At 37.1% G+C, this 27,485-nt stretch overlaps 1 protein-coding gene across 1 annotated transcript in view; it reads left to right on the forward strand.

The window, feature by feature from the left end:
* ABCA12 (ATP binding cassette subfamily A member 12) overlaps nt 1-27,485 on the forward strand; it is a 186,284-nt gene that overhangs the window by 112,082 nt on the left and 46,717 nt on the right. The window contains exons 20-27 of the mRNA XM_060301454.1: nt 1,565-1,684; nt 4,817-4,907; nt 7,056-7,235; nt 7,827-8,142; nt 10,873-10,987; nt 25,347-25,676; nt 26,788-26,857; nt 26,947-27,081. Of these exons, the coding sequence (XP_060157437.1) occupies nt 1,565-1,684; nt 4,817-4,907; nt 7,056-7,235; nt 7,827-8,142; nt 10,873-10,987; nt 25,347-25,676; nt 26,788-26,857; nt 26,947-27,081 (1,357 nt within the window). The remainder of the gene's footprint in view (nt 1-1,564; nt 1,685-4,816; nt 4,908-7,055; nt 7,236-7,826; nt 8,143-10,872; nt 10,988-25,346; nt 25,677-26,787; nt 26,858-26,946; nt 27,082-27,485) is intronic.

The following is a 27,485-nucleotide window of genomic DNA, read 5'->3' on the forward strand; positions in this document are numbered from 1 at the left end:
CTTGAAGAGGAATGAACTTTGTTAACACTTGAGAATGAAGTTAGTTGGAGCAAGAGCTCAGATTTTTCAATTTATCTCCAAAAGCAGAAAATTTTTCTACAACTAGCATCTAAGTTTCAAAGTATGTAAAAATAATGGCACTAGAAAAAACAATATTGGGCATTATATAACTAGTTTGAACAAAAACAATTGATAAACTATAGATTATTGGCTTCATATTTGGTTGTACAACTTAATATCTTATATAGAGGATAGGTGTTGAGAAAAACATTATTAATAGTAACTATACTTATCACCTACCTAATATAACCATAATAGCATTTCTCTCTCACTTTTAAAGTTGGCTTTAGTGATTTGAATTATAAACTTGATGCTTTTAAAATGATAGAGTGAAAGTAAAAAAAAAAAAAAAAAAACTCTTTTTTACCATTACTTGGTCATTACACTATAGTTTATATAAATATAAATTAGTTTTAGGTTTATATAAAAATAAACATGAAGTCATCACTGATTTCTAGAATGATCTTTGTTTTCACTGTTTGTGTTTTAATACCTTATTTGCTTTATTGACTACACACTTTTACATAATTTTGCATAAAAGAAGTCATTAAATGCTTATTTTCTAAGTGCAGTCTTTTTTTTTTTCTTTTCTTTTTGCTTTGACTCTCACCTATTTTTCTCCCTGCTTGATCCTACTCTTCCTTTCATGTAAACTAATGAATTTTAGCATTCAAGGATGTGGCTTTCTATAATTTATGTGCATTCCTCTAATCCATTATATATTATTATACTGTATGCACATTCATATGCAGAATGGTCATTGTTTGCATTATTAAAATGAGGTTTCATTATAACACTTTTCTGCATATTACTTTAGTCACACAGCAATACCTTGTGGAAATTCTTCCTATTCGATAGATTTAGTTTATTCATTCTTTTTGAAGATTGTAAATTTTTTTATACTATGGAACTTACTCAGCCAATCCTCAATTGTTGGACATTCTTTTTGTTTCTAGTGTTTGCTTTTGTTTTTTTGCTCATGTAAGCAATGCGGCAACAACTACTTTTGTGCCTATGACTTTACACAGTGGTATTTTTATTTCACAGAGGTGAATATTCAAGATTGAGAGATTGAAGGATATTATATTCTGTTTTAATGACTATTGTCAGATTGCTTTCCCCAAAAAACTATATACATCCACCAGCAATTCATGAAAGTATTCTTCTTCTTATATCCTTGAACTAGAATGTTTCTTTAGCAGTAAACTGTACCATTGGTAAAAATGGGTAACTTGTGAGAATTCCAGAAGACATGCTTTTTGGCTGTAAATTTTCTGTGGACATGAAGTAAACCCTAGATTTTCCAGAATTTTTATAAGTGATCTCGATCCTATAAAAGCTGCCACTTAAAAACTTTTGACCATATGGGAAATTTCTGACAATGTTCTACTAACTCTACTTTTTAGAACTGTTTCTTGAAATTATGTAACAAAACAACCATAAGATACCTTTTTGAAATATAGGAAAAATACTGACGGACCAGATTTGTTTCTTTTTCTTCAAGTCTAATGTAACTCTGAGGCAGCTGGCAGAATTAAAAGAAAAATCTCAAGAGTGGGTGGATAAGTCACCATTTTTCATGAATTCCTTCCACCTGTTAAACCAGACGATTCCAATTCTCCAGGTAGGAGATGGTTCTGTTATTCACTTTTGTACGAATTGTAATTCTTTGAGATTTTAATCACCATCATTATGTGAATGGGCAGATAGTAACTTAGAATCCATATTCAACAGATTAAAATTGCCTCTGCTCCAGAGAGCAGATCTGAGACAGGATAACAGATCTGTCACTTACGTCTGTAACCATCCTCACCTCTTATGCCACAGTTTCTCTGTATGTAATTCAGAGATAAGTCATTTTACAAGTTGATCCTGAGGCATAACTAGTGATGTAAATCTATTTTCCAAAATTAAATGCAATAAAAACTACTTAAAAATGCTTATTTTATTTCTCTAGGTTATGTTTTGCTATTTTAACTGAACCAAAATTCCTAAAATACTAATATTCTGAAGAAGAATGTTAAATCTAGGGAGTTCTTTCGTCGAAACATTTGACACTCTATTTTAGGTTAAAGATTTGACAGTGCAACTCAAATCCAATACACACTACTTGAAAAGTATAATCTTCAATTCCCATAAAAGATGCAGGGTTTTCTGAAAAGGATGCAAGTAGTGTGGGGAAATGTTCCAATCACAAAGAGAGCTATTGGCAGCTAAACATCAAGCAGCAGAGTTAGACCCATTATCAATAGGAGAAGAGAAAAATTTCAGGAATGGTGCCAACTTAGGAACTTCAAGAGAGTATGGCTTGTGTATTCAAAGACTTGAGAGAGGCCCTTGGAAAATTGATGGAGCCCTAGAAGATTTTTGCAGCAACAAAAGTGCCCTTCTTTATAATCATGCTCAAAAAGTTAAACAGAACAAAGAATTTGTGTCATACAACTTTGTTAGAAAAGTTATACACAAAAGATGCTTTACTCAGTCTTTGTTTTGACTATCAATTAATGCATAGTTACAATTACAACCTGAATTTTGTTATAAATGATAAAATTAATTTCTAAAATAGATATTTAACACAATTAATACAAAATAAACTTTTCATCAAACATCTTCCCCACAATTTACTATTAAATTTAGTTCTAATATTAAGCATGTCCATTTATTTTAATGTTCTACTCTTCTCTGATCTTGAGCACATTACTATCTTGATTAAATCTCAGTCCCCACCCTGCCCCAGTTTTACTGAGAAATAATTAACATACACCACTGTATAAGTTTAAGGTATATAGCATGATGGTTTGATATATACATATTATGAAATGATGACCATAGTAGGTTTAGTTAACATCCATCATCTCATATAGATAACAAAAAAAAAAGGAAAAAAAATTTTCTTGTGATGAAAACTCTCAGGCCGTACTCTCTTAACAGCTTTCCTATGTCATACAGCAGTGTTAACTATAGTTATCATGTTGTAGATTACATCCCTAGTACATATTTATCTTATAACTGGAAGTTTCTACCTTTTGACCACCTTTATCCAATTCCCCATCTCCCCACCCCCTACCTCTGGTAATCACAAATGGATATTTTAAGTGGCCTTTTTTAGTGAATCTCAGATAACAAAGGCTACATGGACGATACCTTTGACACATGTGTTTTCCTCAGTGGAAAATTGCTCTTTTCTCCTAAAACTTTTTTTCTGTGAACAGATAAATATCCTACACATATTATTTCATTAAGGAAAGTTTTGTTGGCTAAAGCAGTGAATTAAGAAAGGACATTATCTGTGCATAGCAGTTCCAAAGTACAGTAATTTGCTAAGAAGAAATGCTATGACCATGTCCATAAAGGGATCATCATCTAATGGGAGTATCTTTATTTTGTTCTAGACCAAAATAAGTTCCTGTTCTCAATTATTGAGGAAAACTTATTTCTGAAAATGTGTACAGAATTTGAAACTTCAAGCTTTTAACACATGACCTGGCTTTGCCATTGTGAACTCTTAGGCAAATGACTTAAAATACTTGCTACAGTTTATGAAACTCTAAAATGGGTCCATTGATAATCACTTCACAGACTTGTGAAGATCATATTGTGGAAGCATTTGAAAATAATATATATTATAGGCAGGATTGATTATAAGAGGAGTGATAAGAGAATGGAAATAGAGTTAGATGGATCGTCTCTGAATTGCAACTAACACAGTGCTTTCCTTATTAGTAACGTTCTGATTCAGATTTTCTATAATGTGCAAATTAATTCCTGGTAAATAGTTAGATTTTAAAGAACTTGGGTTATCATAGTGTATAGCTGCATAATAGCCATCTGCCTTCATGCTACCAACTACTCTTAGACTCCTCAGCAACTATAGATTTAGCAAATTAATTCTATTATATATATGCTCTATTAATACATATTATTCTTAATCATTTATCTCCATGATAACAAAACAAGATATTGGTAGAAGGACAGAATAATAAGTAGTACTGAACTGTCCTCTAAAGGGAGAACAACTTAAGCCTAGGTCACAAAAAAACTAGGCCATGAATTTACACACAAGATGAATAAACATTTCTTTAATCAAGGTGAAGTCTCTCTCTTCAACTTTCCTTTCGACCCTTATTAATTGTGCATCCTTAGGGAAATTTACATAGCTTCTTGGGCCCTAGCCTTGTCTTCTATTAGCTGGGGATAATAATAGTACTTACCTCTAGGTATTATTGAAAACTAAGTGAGAAAATCAAGGTAAGGTAAACTCTATTAGACAGTGCCCAGCACTTAGTAAAATCTCAATAAATATTACCTAGTAGACAACTACAGTGGTAGAATTTATGTCTCCTAATTTGCAAGATAGCTACAAACACCTTTATATTTTTAAAGCACTTTTTTTTTTTAATTTTCAGTCTTTCCATGAGTTACTCCATGTAAAGTTTTATCATCAGTTTATTTTTCCATGTTCACATAGCTGCACTTATTACAGTATAAAACAATACCATAATAATTTACATTTGACTAATCTGATTAGATACCACTTTACAGAAAAGTAACCTGAAGCTGGAAGAGGCTGAGTGCTTGCTGAAAACCTCTGAGCTAGGAAGTAGTAGGACTAGAATACAAATCAGTTGGGAGCCTTTGCAAAATGGCGCATTGAAAATGCCCAGTAGTGGTACCTCATTTCACTGTGGTGTTATTAGAGAGACAATGATTAAACATGTTTTCTTTTTGTACTGAAACTGATTCCCTATATTGTTAGAATACTCTAAGAAACCCCTTTGTGCAAGTTTTTGTAAAATTCTCCGTGGGACTTGACGCTGTTGAACTCTTGAAACAGATGGATGAACTCGGTGAGTCCAGAAAAACTTTTATTTACTTGTCATGTCAGAAATGTGAAAAGCATTGTGCCATATAAGATCTTCATTTCCTTTTCTTCTGTATTTGGTTTCTATCTAGTTATCCTAAGAAAAGTAAAATCCTGGATATATCTATCCATCTTCTTCCTAGTTAGTTGTACAGTTACAAGTAGTAATGCTTATTTTGATACCTAGTGCCTGTAGTTAGTTTCAATAATTATAATGCAGTATATTCCGTGTAAATGCAGCTTGTCCTTCAATCACAGGTAGGTTGCTACAGGAGGACACTTTTTTGGGATAACTTGATGAAAAGCAAGTCTTTAAGGACAAAAGAAGATGAAATGGTTTATTTCTGGCTACATTTATAATTTTATCTCCACTGGCCTTAGTATCACTTTGACTAACTCAGAATGTAACCAGAAGAAGTTATAGAGTTAGCAAAAACAAAACAAAAGCAATGCAGAGACTCAAACGAAAATAAACCTAAATCACTATTCAAGGTCGGCTTCTCCTCTCATGATCATTTAAAAGGAACAGGCAGAAGAGGATCAAAGAAAGCTGTCTGAACTTATGCATTCCCTCTGCCACATCCCCACCTTCAACATTAAGGGATGCAAGATGTCTAATTCAGTCTGTGTCTGATTCCCTGTTGCTATGCAACCATGGGTAAGAGGAAGGGATTGAAAGCATCAGAATTTGACCGCAGTAGAGCAAATGCCCCTCCTCCTCCCCAGTGCTACTGGGACTTATGTGATTTAGGTTGTAAACCAGTGGGGAGGAATTATGCCTACATTTATATTCTGTATAATTTTATGTACTTTATGATAGTCAACCCTGTTTGATTAAAGAAAGATGTTAGTGATTTATTCTCTAAAATTATCATTTGGATAAGGAAACATTTGATCAAAATATCAGGGATAAACTACAAATTTCCTATATAGTTTTTTTTTTTATTTCTAACTTTAGATATAGGAGATGAGTTTTAGAATTTAAAAGAAGGTTAAAATGACTACAGCAGTGAGACTTACTGTTTGTGTAATTGTATATTTAACTTAGTATCAAAGAGGTTTTATAGTTTGGATTTGGGGAGCACTGACTCTTCATAGCTCTATCTACCAGCATTTCTGAAGAATCCTTTGCTGTTGTGTTGATTTCCAGTGGCCGCTGGAGGCCACTGTTCAACCACAATTTTACCCCTCCCCCACCAATGTCTATATGAAGCAAAACATTTCATTTTAAATTCTAATGAGAGGTGCATTAAAGAAGTTGCCCTCTGTGAGAAATTTAGTCCTCTGTTGGATGATGGTAGAGACATGTTTGGGTTCAGTGAAGAGGGATTTATGATATCACAACCTTCTCAGTATTCATGGTGATCAAGTCAGTGAAAATTTAATTGGCCAAGTGATTTATTAACTTGCAATTTTATATTTACCCTTTGTCTCAGTTGATTTCCTCATAAGGAATCATGAAATTGAAGAGCAATTAAATCCTCTTTCTTCCAGAGTAATTACCTGAAAAAATATCTTGATCATTTTATCTAGATTAATACAGTTACGAATAGAGATAGCTCACATAAGGTTTTAAGTCAAACAGTATTAGAAAGTTGTAACTGTGTGGCATAGATTGTCACCTGAGAAATGATTCTGTATCACAACTGACTGAATGATGTCATTTATTTGTTCTACACACTCTGCATAGACTTTCCTTGCTTAAATTCTTACATCTACGTTCCCTTAACAAAGCAAGAATTTCTGTTTATTCAAATGCTTCACCTCTAGTTTATAGTTTTCTTCCTAACTAATGCAGATAGATTTTTAAAAATTATTCACCTTTAGTCTTTGGTTAATTAAATTGTAGCAGAATATACTTCTGAATTACTTTGTACCGTTCTTTGTACTTGGGTTTACTGTGTCTGTAACTAGTTCAACATTCTCCTCAGTGAACATTTGCACGACTGGCTACATTTTCCCAGATATAGAGTACTAGATATTTTTAGAGTAAATTCTACAAGTTCTTATTATTTATAATCTAGTTTAAGGTTTACTACTTACCAAAAAAATCAGTATTTTGTCCTGTTACTACTAGAAACAACATTATAATACAACATTATAATATGCTTTGTGTCTGTTTTTTTCTCTTTAGATATTCTAAGGCTAAAATTAGAGAACGGCATTGACCTCATTGATCATCTTACCACACTGTCTTCCCTGACAGTAAATATTTCCTCCTGTATATTATATGACCGTATTCAGGCAGCAGAAAGCATAGATGAAATGGAAGGAGAGGCTAAAAGACTCCACAAAAGCAATGAACTCTTTGGAAGTAAGTGTTATTCTACTAGAATTTGAGCTTCTCTCTGTACTAAAATTGGCCAAATTCTTCCCTCACTTCTTTCATCCAGAACTCAGAAAAGTAGTTGGGGGTGGAGGGAGGACACTGTCCCCTCTGATGTCCTTAGAAATGAGAACCTTTCATGTAGGCAACCAACCGTATTGATTGAGGAGCCTTCAATATGTGTAATTTTGTTGGTATGGTTAAAATTAAAACTGTAAAGGATTACATAGTTACAGGATGAAGTTGAGTCCATCCTCATAATCAGTCAGGGTTATTCTTATTCATTTGTGTGTGTGTGTGTATGTATGTGTGTGTGTGTGTGGTTAATTTCAGTAAGTGGCTTAGAGTGATATATTTAATCTGGCCACTTAGTTTGTGATTATCTTCTCAAACTCCTGCTTTGAGTCTCTGAGGTTGTCACTTTCAGTTAGCCATCTTTTCTGTAAATTAGAAGTCTGACCTTACTGTCACATTACTAAGTCAGTTGCCTGTTTGGCTGCCCCCTATGTGTACCCTCCAAACAATGAATAATGTCAACCATAAAATAACCTTCTGATGTTGTTGCCATTTTATTTTTAGGTGTTATTTTTAAGCTTCCTTCTGATAGCAGCCAGCACAGACGCTATGACTCTGAAAACGTCTCTCTTCCTCCTGTTGTAAAATATACCATCCGCATGAGTCTCAAGACCTCACAGACCACAAGAAGCATAAGAGCCAAGATATGGGCCCCAGGGCCACACAATTCTCCGTCAAACAACCAGATCTATGGCAGGGCTTTTATTTACTTACAGGATAGTATTGAAAGAGCAGTCGTTGAATTGCAGACTGGAAGGAACTCCCAGGAAATAGCAGTCCAGGTCCAAGCAATTCCTTATCCCTGCTACATGAAAGACAAGTAAGTCCATGCACTTCCAGGCATTTTAAATAATCAACCCCTTTTGTTAGAATTCATTCACATGTGTCACATGAAAGGAATAACGTTCACCAAACCTTTGTCAAATGCTTATTTCAAGGGAAAGATCCACAGTATAGGGCACAGCTCACTAGAGCTGCCCATCGCTACCCAAACGATGCTAAAGTTCTTACTAAATGATCCATGTTTTCTTTAATATAATCCTTAGCCTTCCAAGTCCTTTGGCCCCCAAATTAAGAGAGCTGGACTCCAGACTTGAGTGCATTGCTGCATGATTCTGATGTTACCCACTCTCAACTGGTTTTCCTTTTCTCTAATCAAATAAGGATGTTAAACAAAACAATCTTAAAATCCCTTCCAACTCTCAAATTTAATTAGAAATACGTGAGTGTAGGATCAATTTTACAGAAAAAAATTAATAAAACGTTATTGATCAACTCTCTATGATAAATATTGTGCTATCTGAAACTATCTTATGTATTCTCAGTCCACTTGGTAGGAATCTTTATCTAAAATGGTTTTGCTAAATGAACAAAAAATGTAAAGATCATGCTTTTAGACAATTGAATTTGAATATTCAAGAAATTTGCCAGTAGTGTAGCACTGAATGGTTCTTCCACTCTGACCACAGTAAGAAAATAAGGGTGGTGGGCTAAGTTTTTCAAGCTCATTCTACACAAAAGCTTGAGGCTGAATATTACTTTAAATGAATTGTGCTTGTTGTTCAGCCCAGTTATTGCAGTTTATATACAATTGAGATGGGTCTGGATTTTTTTTTTTTCTGTTTCTATCAATACTTCTGTCTCCTTTGACTGCTTCAAGAGCTGTAGAGATTAGGTTATGTAGCTGTTTGTGCAGCAGTGATACGAGAAGACAGGTGATGATCCGTCAGCAGGTTGTCAAGGTTAGCTACTTATTGTAGAAGCCAGTCAGGACCTTGTTGCCTAAACCATGTGTGAACTGAAATGGCTTGCATGAATAGTAAAGACCTGTGGTTTCAATTAAATGAAAATTCTCATCTATTTTCCTTCTGACTTTCTTCCCCTTGTAAATTTTAATACCTAGGATGGTAGTTACCTGGATGTTTCTTTTAAGAGTAAAGTAACTGTACTCTGCATTCTTCATGGGAGTATGAACATAATGCCTTAATGTACCCATATAAACTCTTTGTTGCATACAAAGTGCTTTCACATATATTATTTCATTTGTTGCACCAAACAACCTCATAAAGTGAGAGCAGATATTATCAGCCACGCTTTCCAGATGAAAAAATTGAAATCCAAGTAAATTGCCTGAAGTTGAGTAGCTGGTACTGCATTGGTCCATTAATTACAATACCAGAATTTTCTGTTTCATACTATACCAAACCTAAAATACACAGTCACTTGGAAGAAACATTAGCGGGGATTTGTTATTAATGAATGAAGGCCTTTGCCTAATTCCAGGGCCAGAAACAGCATCAAGGCTGGACCTGATCCAAGACAAAATTCATTCAACAAATATTCTTTAAGTGCTTCCCCCTTGCCAGTTTCCCAGGAACCAAAAAAACTGGATGTGGCCCCAACCCTCACCTCTCCCCCACTAAAAAATCCTTCATATCTCTGTTGGTGATACACTTCTGATGCTAAAGTGAAAATGAATGCTGGTGATGTCATGTTCCATAAATATTTGCATCTTTCATGGAGAATTTGAAGGTAATTCCTTGGCCTTATAGATTAAAAAGAAAATGGCCTTGGGACATTTCTGCAAGTGAAAGTTTCAGTGGAGCCTAATATGTAAAACAGATCAATTCAGAGATTCTCTCATTGAAAACTACTCCTTTGCCTTAGCCCATAGTTGGTGGCTAATGTCACAATCATGGTTCTTAGAGTGTGGTCTCCAGACCAGCAGCATCAGCATCACCTGGGAAATTGTTTAAAATGCAGATTCCAAACCCCATCTCGGATATAATAAATCAGAAGCTCATGGATGGAGCCCAGAATCTGTTTTAAAAAGCCCTTTAGGTGATTTCGATGCATTGCTCAACGTTGAGAAACACTGCATTTGAACATTCAGGTACTATGGGCCAGCCATTCAGGAATCTATTTAGGGCCCAATGAAGTCTTCCAGCAACCTTCTAGTTACCAGAAAAAACATTTTTATACTGTTTATGAAACAACCCCTAGAGCATTATTTTGAGGAATCCGAGTTCTTTGCATTTTAAATCAAATGATTTTGAGTTTCATTCTATTTCGTTTTGGGAAATTTGGTTTAATAATAACTATGAGCTTCCAAAGAGTAGATAAATACAGTAATTTGAGAAGATATATCTTTTAGCTAGGTAAACCAATCATCATGTAATTTTAAATCTGCCTTTTAGACAAGAATTTAGTCTAGACAGAAGGGCTTAGAGCCTTGCAATTATATCTGTATAATAATTATTTTCCTGAACAGGACATACACAAACACCCTTTAAACGATTTGGCAATTTTATCTAACAATCCAGAACTGTTTTACTCTTGCAGCAGTATGGCAAGAAAATCATGCACTTACTGTTAAGTCAGCTTCACACTTCATAAATGAAAGAGTCATAATAATAATTAGTCTCAATTTCAGAACAGGAGTATAATTTCAATGTAGGAAGGGAGTGTGTTCTTTATATATTAAAATCTGCAAGTGTGACATTCATTTTGGTCACTGGATTTTTGTTTTTGTTTTTGTTTTTCCTTACAGCTTCCTAACCAGTGTCTCTTATTCCCTTCCAATCGTGCTCATGGTTGCCTGGGTTATATTTATAGCTGCATTTGTGAAAAAACTTGTTTATGAGAAAGACCTCCGACTTCATGAGGTATGTTGAGAATCTGTTATTAAATAAGTTGTACATGGATATAATTAATTACCATGATTTTCGTCATACCTATGCAAACTCAGAAAGCCTGACCCATACCTGGTGAATTAGATGGAAAAATATATTATGAAACATTAAGGCAGCTGGTACGGCAATATTCTGTCTTCTCAAAAAGTTGTGTAGAAGTTATTTTATAAATGCTTCTGAAAAACGAAATCTGAATAATTCTGAATAAAATCTAAGTACGATTTATGATCCTAACAGTAATTTTTGCCCAAGAAGTTACCTGTAGGACTTAGGATTTAACAAAAGAATTTTAAATAATAACAATAATAACTATTAAGGCAGGAAAATTGTTGGCATAGTAACTAAAGAGTCCAAATGAAGATATAGATATATAGATATAGACATAGATATAGATAGATACAGATTTGGATGTGGACAGAGACATATGGCTTGTTTCAGCTCTCAAGAAGCAAATTCTCTTTCCAGTATACCTTGTCTCCTTCAGTCCTCTTTCACTGACTTGTGATTTATAGAGACTAAGAATTTCATGTTATGCTACTGATTAGGTAAATAATATGACGATGAAAGACAGGACCTGGGATGTGAAGCATGATCTCTTCTTGAGCATATTCTTCATCATTATCCCCAAATCCAAAATATCTCACTTCTTTTTAGAATTTATGAAAAAGCATTGTGTGATTTTTTGATTGTATTACAGTAGAAATAATTTTATCTGCTAATCCTGTAATGAGCCCATTCTTTACACTCACTCATGAAGTGACAAAATAGCAGAAACATTTCAAAACTGAGGGACAATAATTATTGCAGGCCTGGCTGACAATCTGAAACAATGAGGTTAGAGTAACCTGTTAGCCCAATTGTACTTTTCAGACTTACTTTGCCAGTGCTTTTAGGCAATTGATTATTTCTCCTTACAAAGTACAAATTACTGCTTTATGTTTTTGTCAGCTCAACATCAGACTTCCAGGGTTGTCCTAGAGTTTGAACCCACACTTTTTACCTTTCCTATTTGAATTCTGGGTGATCTTCAGCTGCATTTTTATATTTCAGTTATAATTTGGTAAAAGTCTCATCAACTGGTTTGAGCCCCATTGTTTTCAGGACTGTGTACAATGTTTTCTTAACCCCAATTTAGAAACTCGAATCCATGCCCTGGACCATAACTTTGGTTGCAAGCTCCTACCTTATACTTCTCTGTCAGGTTCCTGGTACTCAGAAGTGAATCTTTACAAATTAAAGGAAAACTTTGAAATAGAAAACTGTGATAGAAACTGAGTTCTTTTCTACAGCACAATAAATAATCTACCTTAAAAATATAAGTAAATATAACTATGTATGTGTGTATATATGTGTTGTGATATGTCTATTATGTATATATTACATACGTATATGTAAAATACATGCATTCTGTATTATTTTGGTTTGAAAATAGTATACTCTCTGGGGAATTCCCTGGTGGTCCAGTGGTTAGAGCTCTGTACTTCCAATGCAGGGGGGAGCGGGTTCGATCCCTGGTCAGGGAACTAAGATTCTACATGCTGCATGGCATGGCCAAAAAATAAATAAATAAATAAATAGTACTCTCTGAATGCATCTGTGGATGTCATCAGAAAACATCAAAACACAATAAAGAGTTTTTCTCAATAGAAGACATGAAAAGACATTTTTAACAATGAACCATTTTCTGTTTGGTAGCTCTGTGTCTTCATTTTGCAGGCATCTACTTTCAAAACTTAACTAGCTGGTCTTGGGGGTCAAAGTTACATAGTGGAAGATCACTGAACTTGGAAGCAGAAAATAAGGCTTTGAGTCTTCCAGTTCATATTCACTTGGGCCCAGTCCCTTAAACTCTCTGAGTCTTGTCATCTAGACTTCATTCAGCATTATATTTCCAGAATGTACTTTCTCACTGCCAGAACAGAAGAGGTATTCGATTATTCATTTTTTTATCAATTCTAAGAATGATTTTTTTTTCACATTTTAAAGCCTCTGAAATGGAGATGTATTTGATAGGCCGTCATAATTTATTTGGCAGTGATTTTTCTTTCTTGGTGGCATGTAAAATAATGACACATCTTAAAATTAGCAGTGTCCTAAATTTAAAGGAATATGGTCTGTTCGTGAGATGCGTTGATGGAAGCTGGTGTGGAATGAGTAGAATATTTCTAATGCCCCTGCTCAGCCTCCCTCCTCTGCCAACAGTTCTAAACTAACCTCCTCCTTTTTAAAGATGATAAATCTGAGCCCAGAAAGTGAGAGGTGACTTGATGAACACTATGGGCTAGTTAATGGTAGATCTGGGTCTAAAACTCAAGTGTCTGGACTTCTGACCAATTATTTTCCATGTCATAGCTACCTTCTCTGTCACAATTTTATTTTAGTAGCTTAGACTCCTAACAACTATTGAAGATGATGGTGGATAAACTCTTAGTTTACCAGCGACTCAAGATCACTTTTTAATATTACCATTTTAATATTTACTAAGATCTATATCTGTCCATTCTCGTCTTCCTTTTCCCAACTGAATAAAAAAGGAAACAAACAAAACATTTTTCCTTCTGTAATTGTTGTCACAGCTAGGCAGAGAAACCAGGTCACTTGCTAATTCAGTGAAGCCATTCACCTTTGAACTTGTTATCGTATGATTCTAGTAAACTCCTGTAACTTATTAAAGAAGTTTAGCACAAATACTGATGCCCAATAAGTTTATTGATAAAATTAAGCCTGTAGTTAAAAAACAAAACTATTTCAAAATGTCTTGCAATTGAGTTTTATTCTGCATTCCTTGCTTTTTAAAATTAAAATACTAAATCTGTACAAAAGTTGATTTTATATCACACCGAAGAGTTGTTTTTCACATTATGTTCTCAGTTTCGTGATTGGTTTCATCTATTTGTTCTAATATAAGTCATTTATGGGGACTTCATTGTTTATATTGTTTTGGAGACAAAATTTTGGAGTTGTCCTCTCTCTCAGTTCAGACAGGTAGCCTAAAATATCTGTGGTCGGCAGACAGATTACCAAGAATTATGCAAGAGTCTGTAGTCCTGTGGTGCTTCACTTGAGGCAATTTTTTATGTCTTCTTTTTTTTTTTCTTTTTTTTTTGCGGTATGTGGGGCTCTCTCTGTTGTGGCCTCTCCCGTTGCGGAGCACAGGCTCCGGACGCGCAGGCTCAGTGGCAATGGCTCACAGGCCTAGCCGCTCCGCGGCATGTGGGATCTTCCCTGACCGGGGCACGAACCCGTGTCCCCTGCATCGGCAGTCGGACGCTCAACCACTGCGCCACCAGGGAAGCCCTCTTCTTTTTTTTTGAATCCTAATTTATTCTTTTTTTTTTAGCATCTTTATTGGTGTATAATTACTTTACAATGTTGTGTTAGTTTCTGCTGTATAACAAAGTGAATCAGCTGTATGTATACATATATCCCCATATCCCCTACCTCTTGCGTCTCCCTCCCACCATCACTATCCACCCCTCTAGGTAGTCACAAAGCACTGAGTTGATATCCCCGTGCGATGCAGATGCTTCCCACTAGCTATCTATTTTACATTTCATAATATATATAAGTCCATGCCACTCTCTCACTTCATCCCAGCTTAACCTTCCCCCTCCCCGTGTCCTCAAGTCCATTCTCTACGTCTGCATCTTTATTCTTGTCCTGCCACTAGGTTCTTCATAACCATTTTTATTTTTTTAAGATTCCATATATATGTGTTAGCATACAGTATTTCTTTTTCTCTTTCTGACTTACTTTGTATGACAGACTCTAGGTCCATCCACCTCACTACAAATAACTCAATTTCGTTTCTTTTCATGGCTGAGTAATATTCCATTGTATATATATGCCACATCTTCTTTATCCATTCATCTTTCGATGGACACTTAGGTTGCTTCCATATCCTGGCTATTGTAAATACAGCTGCAGTGAACATTGCGGTACATGACTCTTTTTGAATTATGGTTTTCTCAGGGTATATGCCCATTCGTGGAATTGCTGTGTCATATGGTAGTTCTAATTTTAGTTTTTTAAGGAACCTCCATACTGGTCTCCAGAGTGGCTGTATCAATTTACATTCCCGCCAACAGTGCAAGAGGGTTCCCTTTTCTCCACACCCTCTCCAGCATTTATTGTTTCTAGATTTTTCGATTATGGCCATTCTGACAGGTGTGAGGTGATACCTCATTGTAGTTTTGATTTGCATTTCTCTAATGATTAATGATGTTGAGCATCCTTTCATGTGTTTGTTGGCAATCTGTATATCTTCTTTGGAGAAATGTCTGTTTAGGTCTTCTGCCCATTTTTGGATTGGGTTGTTTGTTTTTTTGATATTGAGCTGCATGAGCTGCTTGTAAATTTTGGAGATTAATCCTTTGTCAGTTGCTTCGTTTGCAAATATTTTCTCCCATTCTGGGGGCTGTCTTTTCATCTTGTTTATGGTTTCCTTTGCTGTACAAAAGCTTTTAAGATTCATTATGCCCCATTTGTTTATTTTTGTTTTTATTTCCATTTCTCTAGGAGGTGGTTCAAAAAGAATCTTGCTGTGATTTCTGTCACAGAGTGTTCTGCCTATGTTTTCCTCTAAGAGTTTTATAGTGTCTGGCCTTACATTTAGGTCTTTAATCCATTTTGAGTTCATTTTTGTGTATGGTGTTAGGGTGTGCTCTAATTTCATTCTTTTACATGTAGCTGTCCAGTTTCTTCAGCACCACTTATTGAAGAGGCTGTCTTTTCTCCATTGTATATTCTTGCCTCCTTTATCAAAGATAAGGTGACCTATGTGCATGGGTTTATCTCTAGGCTTTCTATCCTGTTCCATTGATCTATATTTCTGTTTTTGTGCCAGTACCATACTGTCTTGATGACTGTAGCTTTGTAGTATAGTCTGAAGTCAGGGAGCCTGATTCCTCCAGCTCTGTTATTCCTTCTCAAGATTGCTTGAGCTATATGGGGTCTTTTGTATTTCCATACAAATTGTGAAATTTTTTGTTCTAGTTCTGTGAAAAATGCCATTGGTAGTTTGACAGGGATTGCATTGAATCAGTAGGTTGCTTTGTGTAGTATAGTCATTTTCACAATGTTGATTCTTCCAGTCCAGGCACATGTTATATCTCTCCATCTGTTTGTATCATTTCTAATTTCTTTCATCAGTGTCTTATAGTTTTCTGCATACAGGTCTTTTGTTTCCTTAGGTAGGTTTATTCCTAGGTATTTTATTCTTTTTCTTGCAGTGGTAAATTTGAGTGTTTCCTTAATTTCTCTTTCAGATTTTTCATCATTAGTGTATAGGTATGCAAGAGATTTCTGTGCATTAATTTTGTATCCTGCTACTTTACCAAATTCATTGATTAGCTCTAGAAGTTTTCTGGTGGCATCTTAAGGATTCTCTATGTATAGTATCATATCATCTTCAAACAGTGACAGCTTTACTTATTCTTTTCCAATTTGGATTCCTTTTATTTCTATTTCTTCTCTGATTGCTGTGGCTAAAACTTCCAAAACTATGTTCAATAATAGTGGTGAGAGTGGGCAACCTTGTCTTGTTCCTGATCTTACTGGAAATGGTTTCAGTTTTACACCATTGAGGACGATGTTGGCTGTGGGTTTGTCATATATGGCCTTTATTATGTTTAGGTAATTTCCCTCTATGCCTACTTTCTGGAGGGTTTTTATCATAAATCGGTGTTGAATTTTGTCAGAAGCTTTTTCTGCATCTATTGAGGTGATCATATGGTTTTTCTCCTTCTATTTGTTAATATGGTGTATGACATTGATTGATTTGTGTATATTGAAGAATCCTTGCATTCCTAGGATAAACCCCACTTGATCATGGTGTATGGTTCTTTTAATGTGCTGTTGCTAGTATTTTGTTGAGGATTTTTACATCAATGTTCATCAGTGATATTGGCCTGTAGTTTTCTTTCTTTGTGACCTCTTTGTCTGGTTTTGGTATCAGGGTGATGGTGGCCTCGTAGAATGAGTTTGGGAGTGTTCCTCCCTCTGCTATATTTTGGAAGAGTTTGAGAAGGATAGGTGTTAGCTCTTCTCTAAATGTTTGATAGAATTCGCCTGTGAAGCCATCTGGTCCTGGGCTTTTGTTTGTTGGAAGATTTTTAATTACAGTCTCAATTTCAGTGCTTGTGATTGGTAGTTTATATTTTCTATTTCTTCCTGGTTCAGTCTCAGAAGGTTCTGCTTTTCTAAGAACTTGTCCATTTCTTCCACGTTTTCCATTTTATTGGCACAGAGTTGCTTGTAGTAATCTCTCATGTCCTTTGTATTTCTGCAGTGCCAGTTGTTACATCTCCTTTTTCATTTCTAATTCTGTTGATTTGAGTGTTCTCCCTTCTTGATGAGTCTGGCTAAAGGTTTATCAATTTTGTTTATCTTCTCAAAGAACCAGCTTTTAGTTTTATTGATATTTGCTATTGTTCCCTTCATTTCTTTTTCATTTATTTCTGATCTGATCTTTATGATTTCGTTCCTTCTGCTAACTTTGGGGTTTTTTTGTTCTTCTTTCTCTAATTGCTTTAAGTGTAAGGTTAGGTTGTTTCTTTGAGATGTTTCTTGTTTCTTGATGTAGGATTGTATTGCTATAAACTTCCCTCTTAGAACTGCTTTTGCTGCATCCCATAGGTTTTGGGTCATCGTGTGTTCATTGTCATTTGTTTCTATGATTTTTTTGATTTCCACTATGATTTCTTCAGTCATCTTTTGGTTATTAAGTAGTGTATTGTTTCGCCTCCATGTGTTTGTACTTTGTACAGAGTATTTCTTGTAATTGATGTCTAGTCTCATAGCGTTGTGGTCGGAAAAGATACCTGATATGATTTCAGTTTTCTTCAGTTTACCAAGGCTTGATTTGTGACCCAAGCTATGATCTATCCTGGAGAATGTTCCATGAGCACTTGAAAAGAAAGTGTATTCTGTTGTTTTTGACTGGAATATCCTATAAATATCAATTAATTCCATCTTTTTTAATGTATCATTTAAAGCTTGTGTTTCGTTATTTATTTTCATTTTGGATGATCTGACCTCTGGTGAAAGTGGGGTGTTATTATTATTATTATTGTGTTACTGCCAATTTCCCCTCTTATGGCTGTTAGCATTTGCCTTATGTATTGAGGTGCTCCTATGTTGGATGCATAAATATTTACAATTGTTATATCTTCTTCTTGGATTGATCCCTTGATCATTATGTAGTGTCCTTCTTTGTGTCTTGTATTAGTCTTTGTTTTAAAGTCTATTTTGTCTGATATGAGAATTGCTACTCCATCTTTCTTTTGATTTCCATTTTCATGGAATACCTTTTTCCATCCCCTCACTTTCAGTCGGTATGTGTCCCTAGGTCTGAAGTTAGTCTCTTGTAGACAGCATATATACGGATCTTGTTTTTGTATCCATTCATTCAGTCTATGTCTTTTGGTTGGAGCATTTACTCCATTTACATTTAAGGTAATTATCAATATGTATGTTCCTATTACTATTTTCTTAATTGTTTTCGGTTTGTTGTTTTAGGTCCTTTTCTCTTGTGTATCCTGCCTAGAGAAGTTCCTTTAGCATTTCTTGTAAAGGTGGTTTGGTGGTGCTGAATTCTCTTAGCTTTTGCTTGTCTGTAAAGGTTTTAGTTTCTCTGTTGAATCTGAATGATATCCCTGCTGGGCACAGTAATCTTGGTGGTAGGTTTTTCCCTTTCATCACTTTAAATATGTCTTGCCACTCCCTCTTGGATTGCAGAGCTTCTGCTGAAAGATCAGCTATTAACCTTAGGGGGATTCCCTTGTATCTTATTTGTCGCTTTTCCCTTGCTGCTTTTATTATTTTTTCTTTGTATTTAACTTTTTTTTTTTTTTTTTTTGCGGTACGTGAGCCTCTCACTGTTGTGGCCTCTCCTGTTGTGGAGCACAGGCTCCAGACGTGCAGGCTCAGCAGCCATGGCTCACAGGCCCAGCCGCTCTGCGGCATGTGGGATCCTCCCGGACCGGGCACGAACCTGCGTCCCCTGCATCGGCAGGTGGACTCTCAACCCCTGTGCCACCAGGGGAGCACTGTATTTAACTTTTGATAATTTGATTAATATGTGTCTTGGCGTGTTTCTCCTTGGATTTATCCTGTATGGGACTCTCTGCACTTCCTGGACTTGATTGACTTTTTCCTTTCCCATATTAGGGAAGTTTTCAACTATAATCTCTTCAAGTATTTTATAAGTCCCTTTCTTTTTCTCTTCTTCTTCTGGGACCCCTATAATTCGAATGTTGGTGCATTTAATGTTGTCCCAGAGGTCTCTGAGACTGTCCTCAATTCTTTTCATTCCTTTTTCTTTATTCTGCTCTGCACTAGTTATTTCTGCTATTTTATCTTCCAGGTCACTTATCTTTTCTTCTGCCTCACTTATTCTGCATTGATTCCTTCTAGAGAATTTTCAATTTCATTTATTGTGTTGTTCATCATTGTTTGTTTGCTCTTTAGTTCTTCTAAGTCCTTGTTAAATGTTTCTTGTATTTTCTCCATTCTATTTCCAAGATTTTGGATCATCCTTACTCTCATTATTCTGAAATCTTTTTCAGGTAGACTGCCTATTTCCTCTTCATTTGTTTGGTCTGGTGGGTTTTTACCTTGCTCCTTCATCTGCTGTGTGTTTCTCTGTCTTCTCATTTTACTTAACTTACTGTGTTTGGGGTCTCCTTTTCACAGGCAGGTTCGTAGTTCCTGTTGTTTTTGGTGTCTGCCCCCAGTGGTTAAGGTTGGTTCAGTGAGTTGTGTAGGCTTCCTGGTAGAGGGGACTCTGTGTTCTGGTGGATGAGGCTAGATCTTGTCTTTCTGGTGGGCAGGTCTGCGTCTGTTAGTGTGTTTTGGGGTGTCTGTGACCTTATTATAATTTTAGACAGCCTCCCTGCTAATGGGTGGGGCTGTGTTCCTGTCTTGGTAATTGTGTGTCATAGGGTGTCCAGTACTGTAGTTTGCTGGTCGTTGAGTGGAACTGGATCTTAGCGTTGGATGGAGATCTCTGGGAGAACTTTCACCGTTTGATATTACGTGGAGCTGGGAGGTCTCTGGTGGATGAATGTCCTGAACTCGGCTCTCCCACCTCAGAGGTTCAGGCCTGACACTCAGCTGGAGCACCGAGACCCTGTCAGCCACATGGCTCAGAAGAAAAGGGAGAGGGCTTCCCTGGTGGTGCAGTGGTTGAGAGTCCGCCTGCTGATGCAGTGGACGCGGGTTCGTGCCCCGGTCCGGGAAGATCCCACATGCCGCGGAGCAGCTGGACCCGTGAGCCATGGCAGCTGAGCCTGCGCGTCTGGAGCCTGTGCTCTGCAACGGGAGAGGCCACAACAGTGAGAGGCCCGTGTACAGCAAAAAAAAAAAAAAAAAAGAAGAAAAGGGAGAAAAATAAAATCAAGTTATTAAAATCAAAAATAATTATTAAAAACAAAAGAAATTAAAAAGTAGTTTAAAAAGAAGAAAGCACCCAAACCAAAAAAACAATTCCACCAATGATAACAAGTGCTAAAAACTATACTAAAAACAAACAAACAAAAAAAAACAACGGACCAACGGAACCCTATGACAAATGGTAAAAGAAAGCTATACAGACAACATCACACACAGAAGCATACACATACATACTCACAAAAAGAGAAAATGGAAATAAATATATATATTGTTGCTCCCAAAGTCCACCACCTCAGTTTTGGGCTGATTCGTTTTCTATTCAGATATTCCACAGCTGCAGGGTACATCAAGTTGATTGTGGAGATTTAATCCGCTGCTCCTGAGGCTGCTGGGAGAGATTTCCCTTTCTCTTCTTTGTTCACATGGCTCCTTGGGTTCAGCATTGGATTTGGCCCCGTCTGTGCATGTAGGTCGCCTGAGGACGTCTGTTTCCACCCAGACAGGACGTTGTTAAAGGAGCAGCTGATTAGTGGGCTCTGGCTCACTCAGGCCGGGGGGAGGGAGAGGCACAGAGTGCGGGGTGAGCCTGTGGTGGCCGAGGCCGGCGTGACGTTGCGACAGCCTGAGGCGCACCGTGTGTTCTCCTGGGGAAGTTGTCCCTGGATCATGAGACTGTGGCAGTGGCAGGCTGCACAGGCTCCCAGGAGGGGAGGTGTGGATAGTGACCTGTGCTTGTACACAGGCTTCTTGGTGGCTGCAACAGCAGCCTTAGCGTCTCATGCCCGTCTCTGGGGTCTGCACTGATAGCCGCGGCTCATGCCCGTCTCTGGAGCTCATTTAGGCGGTGGTCTGAATCCCGTCTCCTTGTGCACCCTGAAACAATGGTCTCTTGCCTCTTAGACAGTTCCAGACTTTTTCCCAGACTCCCTCCCAGCTAGCTGTGATGCAGTAGCCCCCTTCAGGCTGTGCTCAGGCAGCCAACCCCAGTCCTCTCCCTGGGATCTGACCTCTGAAGCCCGAGCCTCAGCTCCCAGCCCCCGTCTGCCTTGGCGGGTGAGCAGACAGGCCTCTCGGGCTGTTGAGTGCTGGTCGGCACCGATCCTCTGTGTGGGAATCTCTCCACTTTGCCCTCCGCACCCCTGTTGCTGTGCTGTCCTCCATGGCTCTGCAGCCTCCCCCCCGCCACCTCTGTCTCTGCCAGTGAAGGGGCTTCCTAGTGTGTGGAAACCTTTCCTCCTTCACAGCTCCCTCCCAGAGATGCAGGTCCCATCCATATTCTTTTGTGTCTGTTTTTTCTTTTTTCTTTTGCCCTACCCAGGTACGTGGGGGAGTTGCTTGCCTTTTGGGAGGTCTGAGGTCTTCTGCCAGCGTTCAGCAGGTGTTCTGTAGGAGCTGTTCCATCTGTAGATGTATTTCTGGTGTATCTGTGGGGAGGAAGGTGATCTCCACGTCTTACTCTTCTGCCATCATGAACGTCTCCTGGCTGTTTCATTTTTGACTAATTATTTAGCCTCTTTATGCCTCTACTTTTTTCACAGTAAGTGGCATGGAAACCTTCCCACCCAGGTTCTCTTTTTCACTGTATGCAGCCAGGCAACTGTTCCTCAACCTCAGCTCTGTGAGAAAGGGGATATGTTTTCCTCCAAACTCCAGAACTCCACACCCCAGAGGCCCTCCTTTGGTCATGCTGCCTCTCCCCTTCTGCCTAGTTTATTCTTTTTTATATCTTCTCAGTACACACTATCCATCATACTAGTGAGAATTTGGAATATTCCAAGTAATGATCACAATATCCTTTATATCTTAACTAAAAACAATAACAGAAATTTCTATAATAGGATATAAAATTTGAGGTAGAAAATGTTATTATTTCTTAGTAACCAGTGCTTGACATTCTTGTTGAATTGAATGAAGACATTGCTGTCAAGTAAATATATGTATATTTATGATTTCTTTTCCTGACAGCATTAATGTCAGTCCCTGTGCGTAAGCTTCTCTTGAATGTGACACATTTATCCACAATCTTACAGAATCTCTTTCTTGTCATTATTTTCTGCCAAGAACTGGAACAGACTTTGACCACTGTGCAGAGGGGTTTTCCTGAGTAACACGTTATCAGATATTGATGAATTGCTTCAGCAGGTTTGGGGGGCTTGAGAAAAGTGACTCTGATTACAGAGCCAACACCTGAATCTGTCACCCTGAGGAGACACTAATGCCAGCCGTTCTCTGTGGGTGACCTTCCATTAGCAAGTTTGGTCTTGTTGATTATCTCGAATTTGGCAGTGAATCTGAATAATATATGGATGACTTACATAGTCTCATTGCCTTTTCTCTTTATGAATAACAGCTGTTCTCATGGCATAAAATCCTGAAGTTTAACACTGAAGTTTGATCTAGAATGTTAAGTAGTAAACACTTTTGGAAGCACCTAAGCTGATCTTTTTTGATAAAAAGCAGTGATCAGGGGCTTCCCTGGTGGTGCAGTGGTTGAGAGTCCGCCTGCAGATGCAGGGGATGTGGGTTCGTGCCCCAGTCCGGGAAGATCCCACATGCCTCTGAGCGGCTGGGCCCATGAGCCATGGCCGCTGAGCCTGCGCGTCCGGAGCCTGTGCTCCGCAACGGGAGAGGCCACAACAGTGAGAGGCCCGCGTACCAAAAAAAAAAAAAAAAAAAGCAATGATCAGTCTCCAACTTTTACCAACTCTTGGGAATAGAAATCTGATCTTGAGCCTTGAAAATTTCAAAATTATGGTGATCAACACCTTCAGTCCTGGTCTTCGGGTTTGCTAAATTATTTTTTAACAAGGCTATGAATGTAGAATTTTCTAGATATATAAATGTTTTATACTGAAGCTATCCATTGTCAGGGAAGGAAAACATATTTATACATGAAGTCAGCTGTATTTCATGTCCTTGATAGAGTCCTTGATGTTGTATATCCACCTTGTAAAATATAGTGACTTGCCTCCTACTGACATACATTGCTGTGGGGGGGGGGCAATAGTTTTTGTGTAGGTCACATGAAATTAGGTGGTGAATATCAGCTTTGGGGTAGTTATATGGGTTCTGTAACTCCCCATTTAATTATATTCAAATAGGCATTACACTCAGTAAAAACGTCAAAATACAAATAACCAGAAAGTCACCAAAAAACTGGTGAATATCTCTGAAATGAAGTCATCAAACATGACACAGTAATTTCTCAAATGGGGTGGGGTGCAGGGAAAGAGTTGCTAAAATAAGATCTGTGAGGTCTTTTTTTTTTTTTCTTGCGTTATGCGGGCCTCTCACTGTTGTGGCCTCTCCCGTTGGGGAGCACAGCCTCCGGACGCACAGGCTCAGCGGCCATGGCTCACGGGCCCAGCCACTCCGCAGCATGTGGGATCTTCCCGGACCGGGACACGAACCCGCATCCCCTGCATCAGCAGGCAGACTCTCAACCGCTGCGCCACCAGGGAAGTCCAATCTGTGAGGTCTTTTTCACACCAAAATGTAGTTTTCTTTTCAATGATAGATACATAGCAATTGGAGAAAACTTTCCATAGTCAATCTTCACTCCATGCTGATTTTTTTTACTTTGACCCACACATTTATTCCTATGGAAACATAGATTGTGTCTTTACTGCAAAGGGTGGCAGGGTCTGGGAGGAGAGAAGTAGTAGGAGAGAAGAGGGTGAGGAAAAGGGCAAAGTTAGGAGGAAAAGTCACAGGATTTCCACAGTGGTGATTAGCTTAAGGCCCACAGCTTAGACTCTTGCCAGTCAGGTAGCTGTTTCCATGGTAACAACTGGAGCAGCAGAGTTATCAAAATGTAATGAGTTGCAAAGGCAAAAAGTAAAATTCACAATTTTGCTTGTAGAGCAAAAGATTTGGCACGTTCCCTTTTTTTTTTTTCCTGGACAAGTTAGGTTTAAATTGGGGGGCATTGAAAATCCTTGATTTTACAAAAAAAGTACTGGATTATAAAGCTGTTAGTGAAACATTTCTTTTGTTCTTTTTTTAAATGGAATTTACATTCATAAGCTTAACATTAAGAGTTGTTAAAACTAGAAACCAGGTACAAATTCAAGTCACCAAATTCAAGACACCCAAGGTCCTAGGGACTTCAGATCTTTCAGAATCCTTTTGAGTTAATGCACAAACATGCTGGTCTGTTTTTCTACCTTGGTGGAATGCCTTGGTCTCTAGGGATATCACTGGGTTACTAAAGAATATCAACTGAGAGAGAGAGAGGTATAGATTACCTGAGATACATGAGTTCATTTTGGGTTCATGGACATCTTTTTGGAAAACAAAGATGACAAACCTGACCTAAGCTGTTGGGGATTTTAAGGAGGGGAATGTTATGTCAAAAGGCAGAAAGTCCCCCTTCAAAGTTTGCTTGTTTTAAATTCTTAGGAATCAGGTCTATTCTATTTATCTCGGGAATATGAATACTGATTGTGTTGTTCATTCATGTTTAGTAAAAATATTATGGAGTTTTATTACCTCAGTCCCTACATTGAATTTGAAGTAAACCATGGGTTTTCACCAGCTTGAAATGTTCATGCCTGCACAAATGTCAAATTCATGTTGTAAAATTCTGCAGGGGATACCGTAAATTTTGATGATCTATTCTAAACTAGTTTAATCTGGAGACATCACTTAGACACCAGTTATAAAATGAAGTTGTCAATAAACAAAACAAACCTCACCATCCAAATCATTCATTATATTGGGGCACTCTGGGAATATACGATCTAAGATAGATTGGAATAAATGGTCGTATTAATTTCACATAGCAAGCATGGACAAATACTAGACTTAGATAAATCATTAAAATGCTTGGTTCCATGTGTATGAAGAGTCTCATGGACAGTTTGGAATGATACAGGAATAATTGTTATTTAAGTGTATATTAGCTTAAGAAGGAGCTAACACTTTTTCCTTTTTTCAGTACATGAAGATGATGGGTGTAAACTCCTGCAGCCACTTTTTTGCCTGGATTATAGAGAGTGTTGCATTTTTACTGGTTACCATCATCATCCTCATCATTATACTCAAGTTTGGCAATATTCTTCCAAAAACAAATGGGTTCATTTTGTTCCTGTATTTTTCGGACTATAGCTTCTCAGTTCTTGCCATGAGCTACCTTATCAGTGTCTTCTTCAACAACACCAACATTGCAGCTCTGATTGGAAGCCTCATCTACATCATTGCCTTTTTTCCATTTATTGTTCTGGTTACAATTGAGAATGAGTTGAGCTGTATAATAAAAGTATTCATGGTGAGTCAGCTGTCACAACTGAATGGCCAGGGTGTGAAAGGAGTGGACCTTTTTTGGTGGTCTTGGCTCTCCAACTGAGAATATACTTATCTAAATGTAAAAGTTCAGTGTTTGCAAAATATAAGTAACTGTCCTGATGAGAGTCAGTTACATTATTGTCTACCATACAAGTGTAAGACTATGAAAAGAAAACTTTTTCTCCACGGTTTCTAAAACTATAATATGTGATGCTACTATAAGATAGTACCTGAAGAAAGAACAGTTAGAATGTAGTACATCAGGTTTTGAAGATCATCAAGAATTCTGACTTCTCTTTGGCCCAATTCCTTAAATATCTTAGAGCCTCTATAGCTGGCATTGTTCTCATAAATGAATAATTCTCATGGTTTTTATGACATATAATATAACATACAGGCATAAAGACAAATACGCTGAGAGCATATAATCAACTTTGAATTCTTTCCTGCTTTTTCAATTAAAGTACTAAATTAATTTAAGAATTTTAACAAAAGCATTAAGTTTACTGACTTTGAAATTTGGAAAGCAGAAGTAAAGCTCATCATTGACTGCGAGCCATGTTAAAACTTTGCTGTTTATGGAAATAGAAAGTGATAAATAACTTTCATTTGACATTGACCACCTTGAGTTTAAACAACATCTAAATTTTTAATTTGTTGCATTATTAGTAGTCAATTGACAGTATATTTTCGTGCATAAAACTTCGATCACTTGAAGTCAATCTCTGAAGTACAAACATCTTCTGGCCCCTAACATTTCATTTGATATTAGCCTTAACATTGCATTACCATATTATTAGTGGTTTTATAAATTGCTAAGCAACATTTACTAAGTTTAGATATATATATTTTGGATTTTTGATAAATATTTTTCAAATTATAATTTTACTGCTTTTGTTTTCTGCTATTTCCTCTCCTATTCTTCCAGAGTTGTACCATGCTTGGTAAGGGACCTCTGTGATTTTAAATATGCTTAGAGAGTTAACGTCAGTTTTATCTATATAAGTGCCCAAAGTTTTAAGTATGTTAAGATCCCTCTGGGCGAAATGTGTGAAATCTACAAGAACTATCATTGCCATTGATTTTCTTCACAGAACCTGCTGTCCCCAACAGCTTTCAGCTATGCAAGTCAGTACATTGCACGATATGAGGAGCAGGGCATTGGTAGGTTCACTTCCTTTACAACTGGATTTTATCTTTCACACCTGCAATATGTCTCACAAAAAGAATAAATCTATGTGTTCACTTCTTAGGTCTTCAGTGGGAAAATATGTACAGTTCCCCAGTTCAGGATGACACCACTTCGTTTGGCTGGCTATGCTGTCTAATCCTAGCCGACTCTTTCATTTATTTCCTTATTGCTTGGTATGTCAGGAACGTTTTCCCAGGTACAAACATGCTTCCTATAGATACATGCTTTTTTATGGTAATAAATTATATTTATTATAAATCTGCTAATATATATTTTCTAATATTTTTCTTTGCCACATATCATCTCCAAAAAGAAACACTGAAATCCCAAAACTAAACAAAATTTTCCAGGAGGAGATAATGCACTGTTGAGTTTTTTCTCTGATGTTCCTTTAAAGGATAGCGTGAATTAAGGAGCATGGAATCCAGTCTTTCCAAGTGGGAGAACAAGATATCATAAGGCAAAAATCAAGTCTCCTAATTCTAAGGAGAACTTATCCGGTTCTAATGGAACAAGACTGGTGGGATTCCCCTCCTAGGTCTCAAGTGGTTAAAACTTCAACATGATCAGGAGTTTTTCCACTAAGTCTTATTTATATTT

The sequence above is a fragment of the Globicephala melas genome, chromosome 7, assembly GCF_963455315.2.
Source record: "Globicephala melas chromosome 7, mGloMel1.2, whole genome shotgun sequence".
NCBI classification, from domain to species: domain Eukaryota; kingdom Metazoa; phylum Chordata; class Mammalia; order Artiodactyla; family Delphinidae; genus Globicephala; species Globicephala melas.